The sequence below is a fragment of the Trachypithecus francoisi genome, unplaced genomic scaffold, assembly GCF_009764315.1.
Source record: "Trachypithecus francoisi isolate TF-2019V2 unplaced genomic scaffold, Tfra_2.0 Lachesis_group0, whole genome shotgun sequence".
Lineage (NCBI taxonomy): Eukaryota > Metazoa > Chordata > Mammalia > Primates > Cercopithecidae > Trachypithecus > Trachypithecus francoisi.
The window spans coordinates 18,467,497-18,487,285 of NW_022681453.1; the positions used below are offsets into that span (position 1 = coordinate 18,467,497).

The window sequence follows — 19,789 nt, forward strand, 5'->3', positions numbered from 1 at the left end:
TCACACTCCACAATCCCTGATGGCATCCAAGACCCACTGGATGGAGGCCATATTCCATAGTCACATTCAAAGCATCCGCTCTGTGTCCCAGACTGTTCTTCTCAGCCTCTTCTCTAGTTTCAGCATAACTCATTCTGTTCTCACCAGATGGGTCCCCTTGTTTCTTTCAAACACTGAGTAATCCCAATAGTAATGAGAATAACTGAGTGCCGCCTGAAGCTAGCAGGCCCTGACAAGCAATCTCATTTCATTCTCACCCAGCCTTGTGAGACAAGTGCCATTACCCATTTTACAGATGAGGAAAACAAGGCTCAGAGAAAGATTAAGTGACATGCCCAGGGCTGTGTAGTTGCTGCACTGGGATTCATTCATTCATGTGTTCACTCATTCAGCAAGAAATTTTGTGTGCACGCAACCTCAGGAAGGGGCTGCCTGATGCTGTTGGGGTTTTTTGTTTTGTTTTGTTCTGTTTTTTTGAGACAGAGTGTCACTCTGTCACCCAGGCTGGAGTGCAGTGGCACGATCTCGGCTCACTGCAGCTTCCGCCTCCCGGATTCAAGCGATTCTCCTGCCTCAGCCTCCCAAGTAGCTGGGACTACAGGCACCCGCCACCACGCCTGGCTAATTTTTGTATTTTTCGTAGAGACGGGGTTTCACCATGTTGGCCAGGCTGGTCTTGAACTCCTGACTTCAGGTGATCCACCTGCCTCGGCCTCACAAAGTGCTGGGATTACAGGTGTGAGCCACTGCACCTGGCCCTGTTGGGGCTTTTGTGAAGTCACAGCCATAGCTTTGATAGATCAGGCCCTCTGATACCAGCATTTTAAGGGAAAGAAGCCATTTGCTGAGCACTGGAGGAAGGAACAGAGATAGTGCCAGTTGGTGGGCCACCTTCCAGTCTTGAGGCTGGAAGCTCAGCTCTCCAAATTTTCTATCCTGGGAGAACTGGGTCTTAGAGGTCATCTGGATCAGATGGATGAAATGCAAACCAAGGCACTCTGCATGTACAGCACACGCATGCACGTGCACACATAAGCATGTGTGAGCACTATCAGAGCAGAGTCTGCTTCTCCTGGACCCTCTGCCCCAAGCCTAGAACATTACCTTCCTTGGCTTATTTCCTCCTCAGACTGGGCAGAGGCGAGCTGAGGTTCCAGTTGCTGCATCAGGTCCTCCCTCTGGCTGAGCACCACAACCTGTAAATCCTTGCTTTACTTGGACCCTGGCTTCTTTTTTTTCCCAAAGAGAGAAAAGTCTTCTGCAGAGGAGATTCCCTTGAATTGACTAAAACTGCTTTTCTGTTTTTATCACAATTTTTATCACAATTGAAAAGGTCAGATCTTCTCAAACAGAACCTGAGAAATAGCATCCATTGGTTCTAAACCACCACCCCATCCTTCTACTAACACCCCATCCTTCTACCCCAGCTCTGCTTAGGGGTCTCTTCTGTTCCTCTCCATGGGCCTATATCCTACCCATTCATTAAAAACCAGTTTCAGGGACAGACCTCCCCACTGCCCTCATCTGCCAGGCCCCTGGCTACTCCTGGAACACAGGAAGATTGCCCCTGTGCAGCTCCTGGGGTCTGAGCAACCAGGGCCTTCTCCCCTGAGCAACCTCAGATGGGGCTGTCCTTCTAGCCCTGTAGGATTCACTCTGGGCTGGGTATGGGACATGTGCTTGGCAGTACTGACTTATGAGCAGCCTGCCTTCCCCTAGCACCCTTGCTGTAGCATTTCATGGCAATGTCACCAACTCAGGATCAGAAGTTCCTGCCCCGAGGCTTTCTATGGCACTTGGTCATTCACATTCTTGGCTGAACACCTGCCTTGCTTCCCCTTTTGTGAATGCAGGTAGCACCTTGGGTTTCTCTGTATTTGACCCATGTTGGTGGGCAAGGCCCAGGTCTTTTTATAAATGGACCTGGCTCCTTCTGCACTGGGATGGAGTCGGGGAGTCTGGCTGAAGATCACCTTGGGGCTCTGCTCCTGTCTGGTTCCTAACTCCAAACCAATGTTTTCTCTTTCTGGTCCAGCCTGAAAACCTGCTCTACACATCTAAGGAGAAAGACGCAGTGCTTAAGCTCACCGATTTTGGCTTTGCTAAGGAGACCACCCAAAATGCCCTGCAGACACCCTGCTATACTCCCTATTATGTGGGTGAGTCCTTGGGACATGACTTGTAACTCCTCACCCCAACTTATACAGCTGTATTGTAGGGTAGCCGGTGGGTTGCAGAAAACAAAGGGTTAAAGCCCAGCAAGGAGGGAGGGGGAGAATTCTGTCTGCATGGAGGCGGGTGACGTGGGGGGCCGGAGGCTGCAAAAATATTCTCCCAAACTTCAGCTTCTGCTTTTGAAAATAGATCCAGGAAAATTCTGGCTGTGGCCTGTGAGCTGAATGACATCACAGCAGCTCTAAATATATATGTGATAAAAGGCTGCCATCAGCTCGGGACAGAGCCCAACCGCGGTTGTTTTTCTCTAGTTTTTGTCTTCCTGGGATTCATATTCAGAAAGCGGGCAGGCATTTCCTCCTAACCTGGAGGGACAAAGGGTACCAGTCACCTGCCTTGTGGGAGAGAGTCACTAAAGCCAGGGCTGGGAGGTGTGCACATACTCATGTTTCCTGGAAAAGTTCCTTGCCCTTCTGCAAGTGGGCAACCCCCAGATCTGAAAATGCTCCTTGCCAAAACTGCCCCCTAACCTAAGAGTGGGCTGAGGACAGAGGGCTTTTCTTCCTCAGAAGAGGTCTTCCTAGAGGGCTGCTGAAGGGGTGGGAAGCTCCCTGAGATAGTTGAAATGGCACTCTGTTAACTAGGATGTGTTTTGCAGTATTTTAACTTAGAAATCTTCTAGCCTACCCACCTCATTGCACAGGGAAGACAGGCCCCATGGATTGGTAGCCAAGCTGATGATGGAATGCAGAGCCTTGCCCCTGGTTCCTCCTTGCCTGTGACCTAGGCTGTGCATTCTGGGAGGCAAGGGACACAGGACAGCTGGCAGGCCAAGACCCTCTCACCTACGGCAGTTTCCCACCAAGTCCCAGACTGGCCTTCTCTTCTCTTCTTTCACCAAGGCTGAGACTGGCAGAGGGGCCCAGGCCCAAGGGAGCGAGGGGTGTGTCTGAAAGTGGTTGATTTTTTTCCGGGAGCTTTCTCCTCCCCCAGCTTCACACACGTGCTGCCTTTCCAAAAGGTGCCAGACGCCAGTCTGCTCTGCCCTACCTCCCAGTCCAGGCACCTGCTCCCCACCTCGCCCAGGCTTCAGGCTTCTGCCTGGGCTCTAAGACCCTTGGGTCTGAGAGCCCTGCTGTCCCTCTGCCCTGGCAGCCCCTGAGGTCCTGGGTCCAGAGAAGTATGACAAGTCATGTGACATGTGGTCCCTGGGTGTCATCATGTACATCCTGTGAGTACCTTCCCCACCCCCTGCCTCCATCTCCTGCCCTCACCCCCACTGTGAGCCTAGGACCACTTCTGTCCCCCTACCCCATGTCCTTGGTGAGGGGCTTGTGTGTGTCACTCCTCATGCAGGCTGCCCTTCCCTTTTGGTCATGGGACACCACTCCTTCAGGTGCCTGAGGGTCTCCCCATGCCAAGGGCTGATGGCATTCCTGGGATATGCCTGGGAGTCCGGAGGGCTGGTATTATTGCCATGGTGTCTGGTTGCCTGTCTCCCCAGTCAGGGACTTTTGAGGGGAAATGGGTCCACCCTGGCACTGGTCCCACCCTATGCCAAATGACTTACCCCTTCCCCCAGCCTTTGTGGCTTCCCACCCTTCTACTCCAACACGGGCCAGGCCATCTCCCCAGGGATGAAGAGAAGGATCCGCCTGGGCCAGTATGGCTTCCCCAATCCTGAGTGGTCAGAGGTCTCTGAGGATGGTGAGTGAACCTCTCTGTCCCAGCCTGGCCCCTGCGGCTTTCATTCTGGGAAACATCACTTTGGTGTCAAACTGACCTGTGTTCAAATCTTGGCTCCCCCTCTTCCCAGCTGTGGGATCCTAGGCAAGTCCCCTAACCTTCTTGAGCCTCAGTTTCTACATCTGTCAAACAGGCTCAAAACTTGCTTCCTCAAAACTCCCTCTAACTCCTTTTTTTTTTTTTTTTTTTTTTGAGACGGAGTCTTGCTCTGTCGCCCGGGCTGGAGTGCAGTGGCCGGATCTCAGCTCACTGCAAGCTCCGCCTCCCGGGTTTACGCCATTCTCCTGCCTCAGCCTCCCGAGCAGCTGGGACTACAGGCGCCAGCCACCTCGCCCGGCTAGCTTTTTGTATTTTTTAGTAGAGACGGGGTTTCACCATATTAGCCAGGATGGTCTCGATCTCCTGACCTCATGATCCGCCCGTCTCGGCCTCCCAAAGTGCTGGGATTACAGGCTTGAGCCACCGCGCCCGGCCCCCTCTAACTCCTATTCCTCAATCATATTTTCCCGTCTGAGGACCACAAACAAGGCTGCCCTGTATGAGTTATCTACTGCTACTTAACCAGTTATCCTGGATATTTAGTGCTTCAAAACAAGAAATAGTTGTTAGCTCACTCCTTCTGTGAGTTGGGAATTTGGGAGCACATGCAGCCCCTGCCTCAGCAGAGCTTGTGGTCTATGGGGAAGGGTGGAGGGACTGGCTCTGAGGAACTCTGCAACCTCACTTCTCCCCTCTCTTCCCTGGCTTCCCTAGCCAAGCAGCTGATCCGCCTCCTGTTGAAGACGGACCCCACAGAGAGGCTGACCATCACTCAGTTTATGAACCACCCCTGGATCAACGTGAGCCCCTCCTCCTCCCACGGCAGGCAGGGTGTCCAGCTGGAGTGGGACTGCCGGGCAGGAGGGTGGTGGCTCTGCTTTGAGGCCCCAGTACAGGGCTGGAATGGGCCCATGCGCACAGGTAGATAGTAGGGCCTTACCTACAACCTTACAACCTGGCTTTGCCACTGCCCCATTGAGGCTCCTTCCCAACCCCGAGCCTTAGTTTTCCCATCTGAGACTGGGAGAAGGGATGGAGTTGGGGGAACCAGTGCTGTCCCAGGTGCCTCCAGTTTCTAATCCGTGGGCATGGGGCTCATTCCAGCAATCGATGGTGGTGCCACAGACCCCACTCTACACGGCCCGAGTGCTGCAGGAGGACAAAGACCACTGGGATGAAGTCAAGGTGGGTGGGCTCTGCCTCAGTCTCACTACAGGTGCCAGGATTTGGGCAAAAGGGACTTCAGGGGGGTGGCTACCCAGAGTCTGGGGTCTTTGGCCCCTTTCTATGCCTGGAGGACAGGGTGTCGGTGACTGTCGCAGTGGTCCAACCATGGCATTCCAAGGATTGGGCCTCACTACCCCATTCAGTGTGGTGCTCCTGGCTTACTTCCTCAATGAAACAGGGCTTTGGTACCAAGCTTGGATGATGACCTCTCTTATAACCAACAACATTTGGGAGGGTGGTCAGCCTGGTTTAGACCCAGCAGAGGCCACATTTGAACATATGGGGTAGCAGCTCCAGTGGCACAAACTCCAGGCCCCAGTGTGCTGGTTGCTCAGTGAGATGGCATTCTCTGAAGGTCTTGTGGTTCTGTGGTGGAAGTGGTTTAGTTCACTATCCCACTTACCCTTGGTGTGGTCCCAGGGAATAACTCTCCTTTTGTGCCTTTGTGAAGAAGCTCAGTGTCTACCACAGAGGACTGTAGTGAGGTCCCCCATGTGATGCAAAGGTCTTGGCCCAGTGCTGGGCACACAGTGGGCACAGGGGCAGCACAGGCTGTCACTGACACTGTTAAGGGGCTGCCCAGGCAGGGGGTGATAGTTCCTAATGCCAGTACATCCTGACCTCTTAGTGCCCCCCATTCTGTCTGTCCCCAGGAGGAGATGACCAGTGCCTTGGCCACTATGCGGGTGGACTACGACCAGGTGAAGATCAAGGACCTGAAGACCTCTAACAACCGGCTCCTCAACAAGAGGAGAAAAAAGCAGGCAGGCAGCTCCTCTGCCTCTCAGGGCTGCAACAACCAGTAGCTCATGGGACCTTGGAGGAGCCTGGCCTCTCAGCCTGCATAACAGACTGGAATGTGCTGAGGCCCTGGCCAGGAGGGCCCAGGGTCATTCTTTTAACAAAAGGATTATTTTATTGTGTTTTAATTTGTCACTTGGAACTTCAGGATGGAGGACCCTGACCCTAAACCTCCTTCAGATCTCTGGCCCAGGCTCAAGCCCTAGAGACGGGCAGGGCCTAGGGGCTGGGAGCTGCCTGCTGCCATAGCAGCACCTTTAGCCAGGATGGCCTGAGTGAGGCCTCTGTGCTGTCCTGCCCTGGTGCATGGCCTTAGCTTTCTAGGCCACTGGGAGTTGTGGCTGGGCTTCCCATCTTCCACGTCTTCCACAGAGACATCCCACTGCGGGGTGGGCAGATGGGCCTGGCCTTGAGAAAGGCATTGGCCATTGGTTGCCATGGTGACCAGGGACCACATTACTGCCTGTGAATGCTGAGTGAGCGAGTAAGGGAGGAGGGGCAACTGAGGGTTCACCTCTGCCTTCTTGGGGAGGCTGATTTCTCGCACACTGGCTGGCCCTCTCAGTCTCACTCCTCCTTGGGCTCCCCGAGGCTGCTGGATCTGGTCTGCCTGCCTCCCTGTGCAGTCCAGCCCTGCCTTGCTGCAGCCCAGCCCAGGGGGAACTCAGCACTCTCCCCTGAGGGAGTCCCTGGGCCTAGCTATCCCCTCACTACTCCCTACCCAAATGGTGGCTTTTCATCTGAACTTAAGGTGGGGGATATTTTTAACCTTTTTCCACTTTGGAAAATGTCACCGTAAGAAAAGCCAGTATACTTTCCCTGCACCCATCTGCTCACCAGATCTCAGGCAGGAAAGCCCTTCTCTGTTGATGTCAGGGGCTGTCTTTTGGTGTACTTGTGTGAAAGTGGCTGGTTCGGAGCAGGGCCAAGAGGCTTCCCATTAACCTGAGGTCTCTTTCTTTACTCTGGGTCAGACCTGAGGTTGGGGAAGGCGACTGAGCCATGCTCAGAACGTCTGGTCCTGGCTTGGGCCTGAGTGGGGCAGAGAGGGCCTTTCCTGGCTGATCAGGACTTACCAGCCCCACCCCACCATGGTAGCCTCAGGGTGCCGAGTGCCTGGTGCTGCCTGACAAGTGCCTGACACCCAGCCTAGTTTCTTCCTGGCCCCTCTCTCACTGGCTGGAAAACCCTAGACCATGTCAGATAGGACAACACTGCTGGGTTTTACATCCAGATAGTAATAAACACCATTTCATCCTTTTCTCCTGGCTCCTGGGTTTACTTTTTGTCTACAGGGGTGGACAAAAGTGGCCCAAGGGCAGCTTCTCAGACCCACTAGTGATTTCACCCCAGCTAGAGGGGGTGCCTCAGGCCTGATAAGCATGCCATGCTAACTCCAAGGCCACTGAGTCCTTGCTAGGCATAGAAAGGTCAGAAGAGCTGAGGGATGGCAGCTGCCATATGCCCCCAGCTCTGTGCCGCCCCTGTGCAGTGTGTGTGACACCTACCCCCGGTCCTGTGTGTGCCAGTGTCTGCCCACAGTGGCCACCCCCAGCTGCGTGCCAGCCTGCTGAAGGGCGGGCAGAGTGCCTGCTGCAGCACTGAGCTATTTTCAGAAACTGCCAGATTTCATTTGGCAGTGAGAATATCGAGGAGGGGAGGGGGCGGCATGCTGCAAGACTGTCTTTTGACTACTCCAGTAACAGAGCACTCTCACCCCTCAGGAGCCCTTGCGGGCAGCCTCAAGGAGGGCTCTAACTGTGGCATTTCTCTCCCAGCTCCTATCTTGAAACTCCCAGTTTTCCAAGAGCTCATCTGCTGCCTGCAGTGCTCGCTCCTCCACCCCGCTTCCTTCAGGGTGTGGGGGAGGGTGCAGAGCTGCTGGAAGGCAGGGGACAGGCAAACACGCCTGAGATGTTCTGCTGCTTCCCAGCCTGGTGACCTTGGGCAGCTTTCTTGGCCTCAGTTTCCTCAGCTGTGTCCTGGTGATGATAGTGCCCATCTCATGGAGTTATGTGGGGGATTTGAGCAGATGATGTGTGTGAAGTACTTAGTGAGGTGCCAGGTGCGTGGCTTATGCCCCACAGTCATTAGCTACTCTAACATCCTTAGTCATCAGGAAGGAAGGAAGTATCTGGAGTTACATCTAGAGTATCTAGAAGTCTCTAGAAGAAAAAGCAGCCCCAAATCTACCTCAGGAACTTTCCGGACAATCAGGCCTTCCTCACCCATGGGGTTTTATTTCCAGAGCAGCATCATGTGGGCCTCCTGGGCTTTGGTTCCAGTACTGGGCTTCCAGGAGGGTGGCCAGATAAGTTCAAGAGACCCCATGGAGCCTGTGGTTCAGCCCAGCCTTCCTAGTGTACTCTACATCTGGAGGAATGCTGGCCAGATGCAAAGATAGATGTAGTCCATCTAGTCATAAAGCTGTGGAGGCACAGATGGCTTCCCTCGCTTGGCTGCCAAGCATCCAGTGTACCTGAGACGCTGTGCTGGGTGCAAGGAAGGCTGCAGTGAGAACTTCAGACAGGGGGCTCACCTCAAGGTGTTTACATTCATGTGGGAGAAGGTGAAAACATCACATGTTGAAAATGTTAAACTGGCTGGGCGTGGTGACTCACGCCTATAATCCCAGCACTTTGGGAGGCCAAGGCAGGCAGATCATGGAGTCAGGAGATCAAGACCATCCTGGCCAATGTGGTGAAACCCTGTCTCTACTAAAATACAAAAAGTTAGCCAGGCGTTGTGGCAGGTGCCTGTAATCCCAGCTACTTGGGAGGCTGAGGCATGAGAAACACTTGAACCCGGGAGGCGGAGGTTGCGGTGAGCCGAGGTCACGCCACTGCACTCTAACCTGGCAACAGAGCAAAAGTCCATCTCAAAAAAAAAAAAAAAAAAAAGTTTAATCAAGGTCTGATATGGTCTGTGATGGAAGAACATGGCTCCAGGAGAAGGAGGTGTCATGGGACAGTTTGAGCCAAAGAGAATGTATGCATCCCAGTGCTGGGAAAGGTACCTAGGTGCCTGATAGGATACAGGGTTACAGGCAGAAGTGCAGGGACCAGGGCCTCAGGGACAGAGGGACTCCCTGCTCTAGGACTTCTGTCTGCCACTCCGCTCTGCCAGTCTGAACTTCTCCCTGGGGCTGGCCTTGATCCTCTGCCTGCACTAGTGGTTTTTGTTTTGTTTTGTTTTGTTTTTTGTTTTTTGATTTTTGAGACGGAGTCTCGCCCTGTCGCCCAGGAATGCAGTGGTGCCATCTTGGTTCACTGCAACCTCTGCCTCCCGGGTTCAAGCGATTCTGCTGCCCCAGCCTCCCAAGTAGCTAGGATTACAGGTGCGTGCCACTACACCCAGCTAATTTTTGTATTTTTAGTAGAGACGGGGTTTCACTATATTGGTCAGGCTGGTCTCGAACTCTTGACCTCGTGATCTGCCCGCCTTGGCCTCCCAAAGTGCTAGGATTACAGGCGTGAGCCACCGCGCCCAGCCATCATTTTTTTTTGTTTGTTTGTTTAAACCTCTACAGCTCTGGCAAAACCAGAGCTGCAGAAGTCCTAGCTGGGGAGGTCATCTGCTCAGGTGTCCACATGTCAGTTTCAGGGGAGGGTTCTTATTGGTCACATTTGGCCCGTTGCTGTTGTTGGGGAGAGGGTAGGGCCCCTCCTATAACTAGGTGGGGTGGGGTGCCCTAGAGGCAGTTAGCAGAGAAGCAGATGGAAGGATTGCCCCATTATCTCCCACATCTTTTTGGCCACTTCCAAGAGCCCATGAGGATCCTGATCCAGCCGCTAGCCCAGCCCAGGGCCTGGCTCCGTGGTCTCCAGCATCAGGTGTCGCTCTTACAAGCCAGGACCGGGAGGCTGGATGCCTGGCCAAGTCACACTCCTTTTTGGGCCTCAGTGTGGCTGTCCATGAAATGGGCACAAATCTCTGACAATCAGCTAGTATTAGGTGAGCTAAGAAGCCAAGTGGGGCCGGGCGCGGTGGCTCAAGCCTGTAATCCCAGCACTTTGGGAGGCCGAGATGGGCGGATCACGAGGTCAGGAGATCGAGACCATCCTGGCTAACACGGTGAAACCCCGTCTCTACTAAAAATACAAAAAAAAAAAAACTAGCCGGGCGAGATGGCGGGCGCCTGTAGTCCCAGCTACTGGGGAGGCTGAGGCAGGAGAATGGCGTAAACCCGGGAGGCGGAGCTTGCAGTGAGCTGAGATCCGGCCACTGCACTCCAGCCTGGGCGACAGAGTGAGACTCCGCCTCAAAAAAAAAAAAAAAAAAAAAAAGAAGCCAAGTGGCCACTTGTTCTCATCAGCGAGTCCAGACGCACAGGCATTTGCATGGGCTCTATGATAGCTTCCCTGGCAGCTTTCGGTAAGGAATTCCATAAGAAGCTACTTGGGAGGCTGAGGCAGGAGGATAGCTTGAACCCAGGAGCTTGAAGTTACAGTGAGCCATGATTGTGCCACTGCATTCCAGCCTGGGCAACAGAGCGAGACTCTGTCTCTTAAAAAAAAAAAAAAAAAAAGGCAGGGCGCAGTGGCTCACGCCTGTAATCCCAGCACTTTGGGAGGCCGAGGCGGGTGGATCACGAGGTCAGGAGATTGAGACCATCCTGGCTAACATGGTGAAACCCCGTCTCTACTAAAAATACGAAAAATTAGCCGGGTGTGGTGGCGGGCGCCTGTAGTCCCAGCTACCCGGGAGGCTGAGGCAGGAGAATGGTGTGAACCTGGGAGGCAGAGCTTGTAGTGAGCCGAGATCGCGCCACTGCACTCCAGCCTGGGTGACAGAGCCAGACTCTGTCTCAAAAAAAAAAAAAAAAAGCCATAAAAGATATATACACACGTGTGCACATGCATGCGTTCATGTGTGACATCTGATGTTCCCCCTGACCTGGCCAACTGCCCTGATTCTGTCCTCCAAGCCTGATGCTGGCTGGCTTCCAATAGCCTGGCTCATTGCTATTCTACACCAGCCCCTCTCTGCCCTCAATTCAGCCACTTCACTGCAGTGTCAGAATTGAGCCTCAAAATGCAGCCTGCTACAGCCTCTGCAGGGGTCTCCATGCTTCCAAGCCTGCTTGAAACTTTCTTTCTGGCTGGCATGGGGAAGCGGGTAGGGCAGGCTGTATGTGGCTGTCACCAGACCTGGCCGCCTTGGGCCCGGCTGCTTTGGACCGAGCCTTTGCATCCGTCGTGGGTCCTCATGGCTGCCCACAAACCCAGCAGGGTAAAATTCTTCATTTTGTCATACTGAGCAGCCAGCATGCTTAACCAGCAGGAGGGAAGGGTCTGGCAAGCCCACCTCCCCTGCTGTGTGTGGGATGGAGTGGGGTTGTCTAGAGCCAGGAGACCTGAGCTTTGGTTTACATGAGGCCTTGAGCAAGGCAGTTCTTATTTTTGAGGCTGTCCATCAGTAAAGTGAGAGACTGAATTAACAGGACCAGATTATTCCAGCACCCTTGACAGACATATCACTACCAGTTGATGGATTGTGAGGAATGCTCTATGTTCAAGCAGATCATGCATTTTTCCAAGCCTCAGTTTTCTTATCTGTTAGCATAATTCTCACAAGGATGGGGCAGGGCTTCAATGAAGACAGGGAGAGGGACGGCTCAGCCCAAAGGCCTTGGTCACCAGCATAGCCCAAGTGTCTGCTAGGTGATGCACTAAGCTGCCCAGCACTCTACCATTTCTACCCTCTCTGTGTCCCCTGACCAGGAGAAGGCAGCTGTTGACTCAAGGGAACAAGTTCTCTGGGGCTCAGAGGAGCTGGTAGAGAGGTTAATTGGGGTGTGGGGCCACCTGCTGGTCACCTGGATAAGCATTCGGTGGGCACCTACTGTGTGCCACAGCCTGAAGGAACTGTGGGGCAGGGGAGAGACCACAGCACCATAATGAATAGCTGACATTTATTGAGTGCTTACTGTGTGCCAGGACTGTACTAAAGCTTTACATGGATCATCTCAGTCCTCACATTCTCATCTTACAAATAGAGAAACTGAGTCCCAAGCTCTTAGCTGCTGCTCTCTGTGCTAGAGGAAGTCAAAGGAAGGAAATGCTATTTTTGGCTAGGGGCAATCACAGAAGACTTCCAAAAGGTGGTGACAATATGAACTCAAAGGGAAAGCCAGATTTGGATAGACGAACATTTAGGGACTTAGCTGGCAGGTACACGGGGAGGCAAGGCATTTTGTGTGAAGAATGGAGAACAAGTCTATTTACTGGGTGAGAGGCCATGGCACAGGGGTCTCTCATTTCCTTGTCCCACCTCCTGTAGGAAGTCAGAATGGGGTGCTCAGGGATGAGACAATGGGCCCCTGGTAACAGCTCCTCTTTCTTAGAGCCCCCAGGGTTCTCCCATGGGTGGTGCATTTCCCCCTCCACATGTGCACCTCTGGCTCCTCTGGAGATAGACCCAGCCGATGTGTCAGACAGTCTATCCATCCCCTCTTACTGCTCTAGCATTTCTGGTTGATTTCAGAGTTGGCTGTTAGAGTTGGGTCCAGATCTTTTCACATTGGACTCCCTGAACTCCCCAGGATTTGGTGAAGGAGTCCTAGGGCCCTCCACTTTTCCTTCCAACACAGCTATTTTATAGATTGGTGTCCTGAGATTTAATTTGAACAAGTTTACATGCATTAAAAAAGTTTATGGAACACTGAACTAGACATTAACAAAACTGATCTCAAATTTTGCAAGTCAGGCATTAAGATCTCCATTTTATAGATGAGAAACCAAGGCTTGGAGTAACTAAGTGGCTTGCCGAGGTTCATGGCTGGTGAGGACAGGAGGCAGGGCTCTGATGTGGCAAAATGGCTACAAGATTGTCCTTTCTCCCACGGTTCCTGCCCTCAGAGAGTCCATACTTCATGGGCACAGGCACCTGCAGGCATTGTGTGGTGGGGCATCAGTGGTGCTGACAAGGGGAGCAGAGATGACTGGGTGGTCATGGCTGTCTTAGGCAGGCTTGCTTTCCCCTTTCTGGAGAGTTCACTCTGGACAGAGACAGTTGGGGCAGAGAGTGGGTGGTGGGACTGAGGCAGCAGGGGAAGCACTGGGAAGCCTGCCTTAGCCTCTAAACCCTGCCCCGGTGTAGAGGCTGTGTAGATAAAGCAGATGACACCCCCGTTCCCATTCCTGACCTTGATCTGTGTTCACAGCAAACCAGGGAGTAATCAACCCTCAAACCTGGCAGAGATGCTCTGTGTGGGAATGAGGCAGGCCCCTCAGCCACCTCTTGAAGCAGTGTCCCCGGTGCAGGGACTCTCCCCACCCCAGCCTCCCTTCCAGGTGACAGTACCTTGACTCATGGGTCATGTTTCCCCCATATGAGCTACTAGGGCTGGATGGAGGGTCTCAGAGCCCCCTGAAAAGGCCCAGGGGGGTGAGGGGCTGGGCTCTTAGCTCTGGGCCTGTTTGAGTCATGCCTTGGAGCTCATGTTTTAGCACATAGTGTGTGCCCGACATATCTCATACTTGACTTTGTTTACTTTTCTGTTCTTCTAGTAGCCCTCCCAGGCAGAGATTATGCTCATTTTGCAGATGAAGTCACAGAAACTTGAATAGTAGCAGAAGAAACTTCCTAGGTTCCTATGAGTGGTGTGTGGCAGGACCAGGGTCTGAAGCTAGGGGCATGGAGCTTCACAATCCCCTTCCTAATGGGAAGGCTATCCCTTCCCAAAGAGTTCCAATGTCATCTGACCCCTTCCCTGATCTGGTCTAGTTGGAGAAGACATCACAAACCCGTTCCTCCTCTGCCCTGAACTTCTATACCCCTGGATGCCAGAGGAAGGATTCTTGGGGGTGCCCTTCTATGGCCTCTGGTCCCTGAACTTGGGCAAGGAGTGCCTGGCACCTCTCGGGATGCTTTAAAATCAGAGTGCTTCCCTGCAGAGGAGACAGATGTTGGGTCTGAGTCACACAGCTTGGGATTCCCTTCTGACTCCACTCTGCGACCTTGGACAACTCCCTTAATATCTCTGAGCCCATTTCCTCATTAGAACATATGGATAGCAATGCCTGCCCCCCAGACTGTGAGACTGGGAGAGGTCAGGCACGACAGTTTGCTGCGCTACCAGCATGCCACAGGTCCTGAAAAAATTCACCTCACATGAGACCGCGTCGGGTGGGATGGTGTTTAAGGAAGTATTGAGTCACAGGTTAAAGCCTTCAGAAAGGAGGCTGACTTCCTGGGAGAAGCTGCAGTCAGAGCTCCTGTCTAAATGAGCCGCCCACCTGCCCTTGAGGTCTCGGTCGGTCTCTCTCTCTCTCTTGGTTCCTGCCAGGCCAGGCCCTAGTAGGCTGCGCAGTGAGACTGGCCAGGGCTGCTGTGAAATACAGGTGAAGCAGGTGAGGCTCTGCCCAGTGGCATCAGGCAGGTACAGAGAACCCCTCCTTACAAGGTCAGGAAGGGAGCCAGAGACTGTGGGGCATCGTACAGGCTAGTGACAGGATGGACTGGCCCAGCATGCCTCCTTTGGGCAAGTGTCTCTGTGCTGTTGGCTGAGTCAAGTTAAGCAGACAGGACTCATTCTACAATGATGGAGCCAGCAGCCAAACAGTGGAGTGACAGAAAGGGACAGAAGGGTCGGGGGGTGGGGGTGTCTCTGAGAAGGGGACACTCAGCCAAGGATGAATGACAAGAAGTTGATTATAAGAAAAGAGAGGTCGGGCATGGTGTCTCATGCCTGTAATCCTAGCACCTTGGGAGGCCGAAGTGGGCAGATCACCTGAGGTCAGGAGTTCAAGACCAGCCTGGCCAACATGGTGAAACCCTATCTCTACTAAAAATACAAAAATTAGCCAGGTGTGGTGGCATGCGCCTATAATCCCAGCTACTTGGGAGGCTGAGGCAGGAGAATTGCTTGAACCTGGGAGGCGAGGTTGCAGTGAGCCGAGATCGCACCACTGCACCCCAGCCTGGATGAAAGGGCAAGACTCCTTCTCAAAAAAAAAAAAAAGGAAAAAGAAAAGAAAAGAAGGGCATCCCAGGAAGAGAGAATAGCAAGTGCAAAGGCCTTATAGTGGAAACAGCCTTTGAGATTCTGAGGAGCAGAAAAGAGCACAATATAGAGAGCGCTGGTCTCGTCTAGCCTCCTCCGGACAGAAGTGAGCATGTGGGCACTCTTATGGGACCCAAGGAAGTCAAGCTTTTTGGAGGCACCTTTCTCTAGGTTCTGCCACTGACCACCCAGAAAAGAATGAGTCCAGGGCTCAGGATGGGTTGGCCAGATGTGAATCAGCCCCCACCTGGCCCTTGACTTTACAGATGGAACACCAGCTCCTAAGATGGCTTTGATACCTAGTTGCTGGCAATAAATTAAATCCACAAAACTGTGGATGCACAGCTCATTGGGGCTGTTAACATCAGCAAAGCCAGTGGCTGTCCCTGTTTTCACACCAAGATGCAATAAGATACAACTCACCTCTGGAGATAGATTACGTGGAGATAGGGCTCTGCCCTTTGGGCCTGGAAGAGAGAGGTGGATTCCTGTTACTGAGCTCCGGTAACTGGGCTTGATCTTATCACAGTTATATGAATGCTTGGGAGGGAGATCCTGGAGTAGAGGTGAGCAGAGATTTTCAGCAATAGTCATACACTCTAATCTCAGCAATCAAGAGACAAGCCCCTCCTCCCTCTAGCCCATGAGTCAGTGCAGGCTAGGGGCCTGGGCTAGGAGTACTGCCAAGGGATGAGGGGATCCCAAGGTGTTCTTCCTGGGACAGCCATCTTCCTCCTATGGCCACCTTTCCCAGCCTGCCCTGAGAAGGTTTTCTTCCTTCTGTTGCTCTGGAAGTCAGGTGGGTTTCTGACAGAGTTAGTTCCATGGAATAAATACTTCCCACCTGAAGCTGGGAGGGCTGCCTGGAGGAGGTTAGGATGCCATGCATGTGTGAAAGGGGGTTTAGGGAAGGAGCAGATAGCCAGTTTCCACACTCTGGAGAGATGATAGTCAGAGGTCAGCTGAATTGTCCAAGGTTACCCAGAAGGTTAGTAGCTGGATCTATGAACAAAAGAAGGCTCCCTGGAGATGGTCTGAATCATAGGGGCAGAGGAAGAGGGCATCAGGACTGGAGGGACTTGGAAGAGCTTGTGGTTCTAGCTTCAGGACTTGTGATGATTCCTCCTTAGAGTATGATTACCCTTAGAAAAAGATGGTACCTCTTGGGCCTCTGCAGTTTCTTGCCTCCATGTTTGTCCTCTTGTACTGGCCAAACCCAGTCCTCCAAGGATGGAAGTAGATCCAGGAAAAATGAAAGTTGACACAGGCATGGTTCAGAAACAGCTTGAGAGCTGGAATGGACAGGCAGTTCTAAATAGACTTCAAGACGGTCAGAGCTGGGAAGTACTATTTGATTTTCATTTTATAAATGAGAAAACTGAGACTCAGAAGCCAGCTACCCAGCTTCAACTGTCTCGCCCAACATTGCAGCCCCTGACCACTGGCTGGGCCACCTTGCCTTCCCTGGTCTTAGAGTTCCCTCTCATGTCTTTCTGGCTCTCACCTTCTCCTGTAGAGCTGTTTTCCATTTTTGCTTATTCCTGAAGGGGACTGTATCAGTGACTGTTTTTGTGGCATCCATAGCTCTTAATTAGGCTTCCTTAGGCCTCCTTTCAAAAGGCTTTGAGTGAAAAGACCATCAGTATTTGGCACTGGGATCAGTGTAAGGGGCTCTGCCCATAGCATGGAGAGAAGTGCAGATGTGCAGGGACACTGGTGCTGAATTACTGGGTCCTAGAGAGCCTGGAGGCCTGAAGAGGGTTTTTCAGACCCCATCCCATGCATGTTCTGCTGGAACCCACAGGCCCTTCAAGCCTGAGAGCCCTGGCTTCTGGGCTGGCTACTGATGTCCCCCTGCCTACAACTCTCAGGATTATAACTGCCCAAAGGCTGGACACAAACAGGGATTTCTTGGGTGCATTCTGTGGTTGGAGTGGGGCTGTGGAAATGTTGGATGCCATGGCCTGGCTAAGTTGAAGTCCCTACTCTCCGGCTGGAAATGCGGCCACTGCCTGTAGACTCTACGGCATAAGGATGTCTTTCAGAGAATCAGGGCTATGGAGATCATGAGAGGAGAGTAGTAGTTTTGCTTGGCCTTGGGACTTGAAGTGGGTTTGGAAGGAATGTGGAAGGTCAAAGCAGAGAGGACACAGCATGACTCTGGGAATAGTCTTGCTGATTTGGGTGTGGGGAGTGTGGCTAGGAAAGGGCAGGGCCTCTCTTAAGCTTTAAGTGCCCAGCCTGGGGTGGAAAAATAAATGCCAGACTGAGTATGGACACCACTCTGGAGGCAACAGGGAGCCATTAGGGTCTCTTGGACTGAAGAGAAGTGACAAGAGAGTGGTTTGGGGCAGCTTAGCCTGGGAATTGGCAATGACGAAGCCAGAGTGGAGGAATTCTCACAATTTCTCCCAGATTCAAGTAGCACAGCCTCAGGGTAGATGTTCCTCTCCAAGGGTGACTGGGACTGTGGATGGATGCTCAGAGACAACCCAGGATGATTCCCATGCAAATCATCATTAACCCCTGGCTCATGTCCACCCTTGGTTAGAGTCTTCCTTGACAAGCTCTCCCTGGGGCATTCTTAAACCAGCACCAGGTGGGTTTTCCAGGTGAGCTGGGCAGTTCTCATGCTGCCAGACCTGAGGTTCCCCACAGCCTAGGACTTCCTGTCCAATGGAAGGAAAAAGGAAAACTGGCATTATTGACAGATGGATCCTGAACCCCTTAGCTCATGTAAGCAGTCAGAGGCAGGTGCCATTCACACCCATTTTATACCTAACATCTCCCGATGAGCCAAGTCTTCTCAGACTCCACAGTCCCTACTGGTCCCTTGACTCTGGGGTTTCCCTGGCTCTGGGCTCCATCAGAACCTCCCTGGTTCTGATGAGAACCTTCTTGAGTGTGGATGGTGCCTGCATTTACTGTAGGCTTCCTGAGTGATACTGCTCCACAACTGGGTATGGGGAGGTTGGCCCCAGGTGGCCACCTCTAGCGGTCTTTTTCTGGCTGGTGGTTGCCAGCATCAAGAACCACCATCACTTCTCCCACCTTTCAAGAAGCCCTCAGGGTTTTCTCTGCATTTAGAAAAGAGCACAAAAACATAGGCTATATCCTGGAAGTGGGCAGGGGATAGGGGAAAGCCTCTCCCACTTTCCTCTTCTCCAAAGTATCTTCCACAGCTTCCAGACTTATTACTAAGACTATGTCACAGTCTTAGGTTTGATAGTGCCCACTCCAGGTTCTTCAGAAGTTTGAAAGTCAGCCTCTTAAAGATTGTGGTTGCTGATTTCCCTGGATATAGAGAAGGGGTTTTGGTGTCGGGAAGTCCTCAGAACTCTGGGGATGGCTGCTATGGCTGATCTTGGACAAGTCTCTTCTGTTCTTTGCAGTCTCAGTTCCCTTGACTGTAAAATGGCCAAAATTATGCTCACAGGATTATTGGGAGGATTTCATGTGAGAATACATGAGAAAATACCATAATTACAGAGTCTGGTGCTCCAAGAATAGAATTACTTCAGGTTAGAGGGGAGTTGGGGGGCCCTGGACCAGCTCTACAGAATGGGGAGGCGAAAGGGGCTGGAGGGCAGGTAGTATCTGATCTGACAGAGAGGGCCAGAGCAGTTATATTCATCCGGGGGCTCCTATGCTGTGCCCAGGTCTCTGCTGTACAATGCCTGCCCTGCAGACATTGAGGGTAGTCTGCTGTTTACCTAGAAGAGTTATATAGACAATAGTCAAAACCTTGGGGTCCAGGGAGCCAGTACTGGGAGGCCAGTGGCCAGCCTGGAGGAATAAGAGAGTAGGTGGAGAGAGCTGGAGACATAGTGCTCTTTTCCAAAGGCCACACCTATGCTCATGAACTTGGGTTATGCTTCAGGCCTTGGGTGCTGGGGGACAGCCCAACAGGAATGAGAACGTTTCCTAAGCAAACGATAAACTCTGAGGGCACTACCTGGTTCCAGGCCCAAGGAAGGCATGCTTTCAGCCCCCTGTTCCAGCCTCGTCCCCCAGCAGTCCTGGTCCATCTTACTAAGCGCAGATCCACATGCCTCATGCTCCCTAGGGCCAGTTTTGTAAGCTCAGAAGTCAGGGCCTAACCTGAACCTGATGAATGAATCAGATCAAATACATGCTGTATGCTCCCAGGCCTGATTTCTCCAACTCCTCCAGGCCACATCCAAGGGGGAGCTACAGAAATGTCCATGCCTCAGTTTCTATGAGGAATAGCATTCAGCAGTTAAGGTCTGTGATGGACTCTAAGAACAGTGCCAGGGCTGGGCGTGGTGGCTCACACCTGTAATCCCAGCACTTTGGGAGTCCGAGGTGGGTGAATCATGAGGTCAGGAGTTTGAGACCAGCCTGACCAACATGGTGAAACCTCGTCTCTACTAAAAATACAAAAATTAGCTGGGCGTGGTGGCGTGCGCCTCTAATCCCAGCTACTCAGGAGACTGAGGCAGGAGAATCGCTTGAACCCGGGAGGCAGAGGTTGCAGTGAGCCGAGATTGTGCCACTGCACTCCATGCTAGGTGACAGAGTGAGACTCTGTCTCAAAAAAACAAAGAACAGCGCCATAGGTTTGTCCATTGGTCACTGTCATGATCAAACAAGTAGCTTCCAAAAGGAGCCAGCATGTCACATGGCAAGAGTGGAAACAAGAGAGAGAAGGCAGAGGTGTCATACACCTTTTTTTGTTTGTTTGTTTCTTTCTTTGAGATAGAGTCTCACTCTGCTGCCCAGGCTGTAGTGCAATGGCACCATCTCAACTCACTGCAACCTCCGCCTCCCAGG

General features: G+C 52.5%; 1 protein-coding gene across 11 annotated transcripts in view; it reads left to right on the top strand.

Moving 5' to 3' along the window:
- MAPKAPK3 (MAPK activated protein kinase 3) overlaps nucleotides 1–7,251 on the top strand; it is a 34,213-nt gene extending 26,962 nt beyond the window's left edge. For 5 of the 11 annotated variants that reach the window (XM_033208794.1, XM_033208787.1, XM_033208779.1 and 2 more), the window contains 7 exons: nucleotides 2,036–2,159; nucleotides 2,963–3,118; nucleotides 3,331–3,406; nucleotides 3,758–3,882; nucleotides 4,675–4,760; nucleotides 5,065–5,145; nucleotides 5,841–7,251. In XM_033208794.1, coding sequence (XP_033064685.1) covers nucleotides 2,036–2,159; nucleotides 2,963–3,118; nucleotides 3,331–3,406; nucleotides 3,758–3,882; nucleotides 4,675–4,760; nucleotides 5,065–5,145; nucleotides 5,841–5,993 — 801 coding nt within the window. In that variant the 3' untranslated portion in view covers nucleotides 5,994–7,251. The remainder of the gene's footprint in view (nucleotides 1–2,035; nucleotides 2,160–2,962; nucleotides 3,119–3,330; nucleotides 3,407–3,757; nucleotides 3,883–4,674; nucleotides 4,761–5,064; nucleotides 5,146–5,840) is intronic. The other 6 variants (XM_033208829.1, XM_033208808.1, XM_033208819.1 and 3 more) reach the window with 5 other exon arrangements.
- The last annotated feature ends 12,538 nt before the right edge of the window (nucleotides 7,252–19,789 follow it).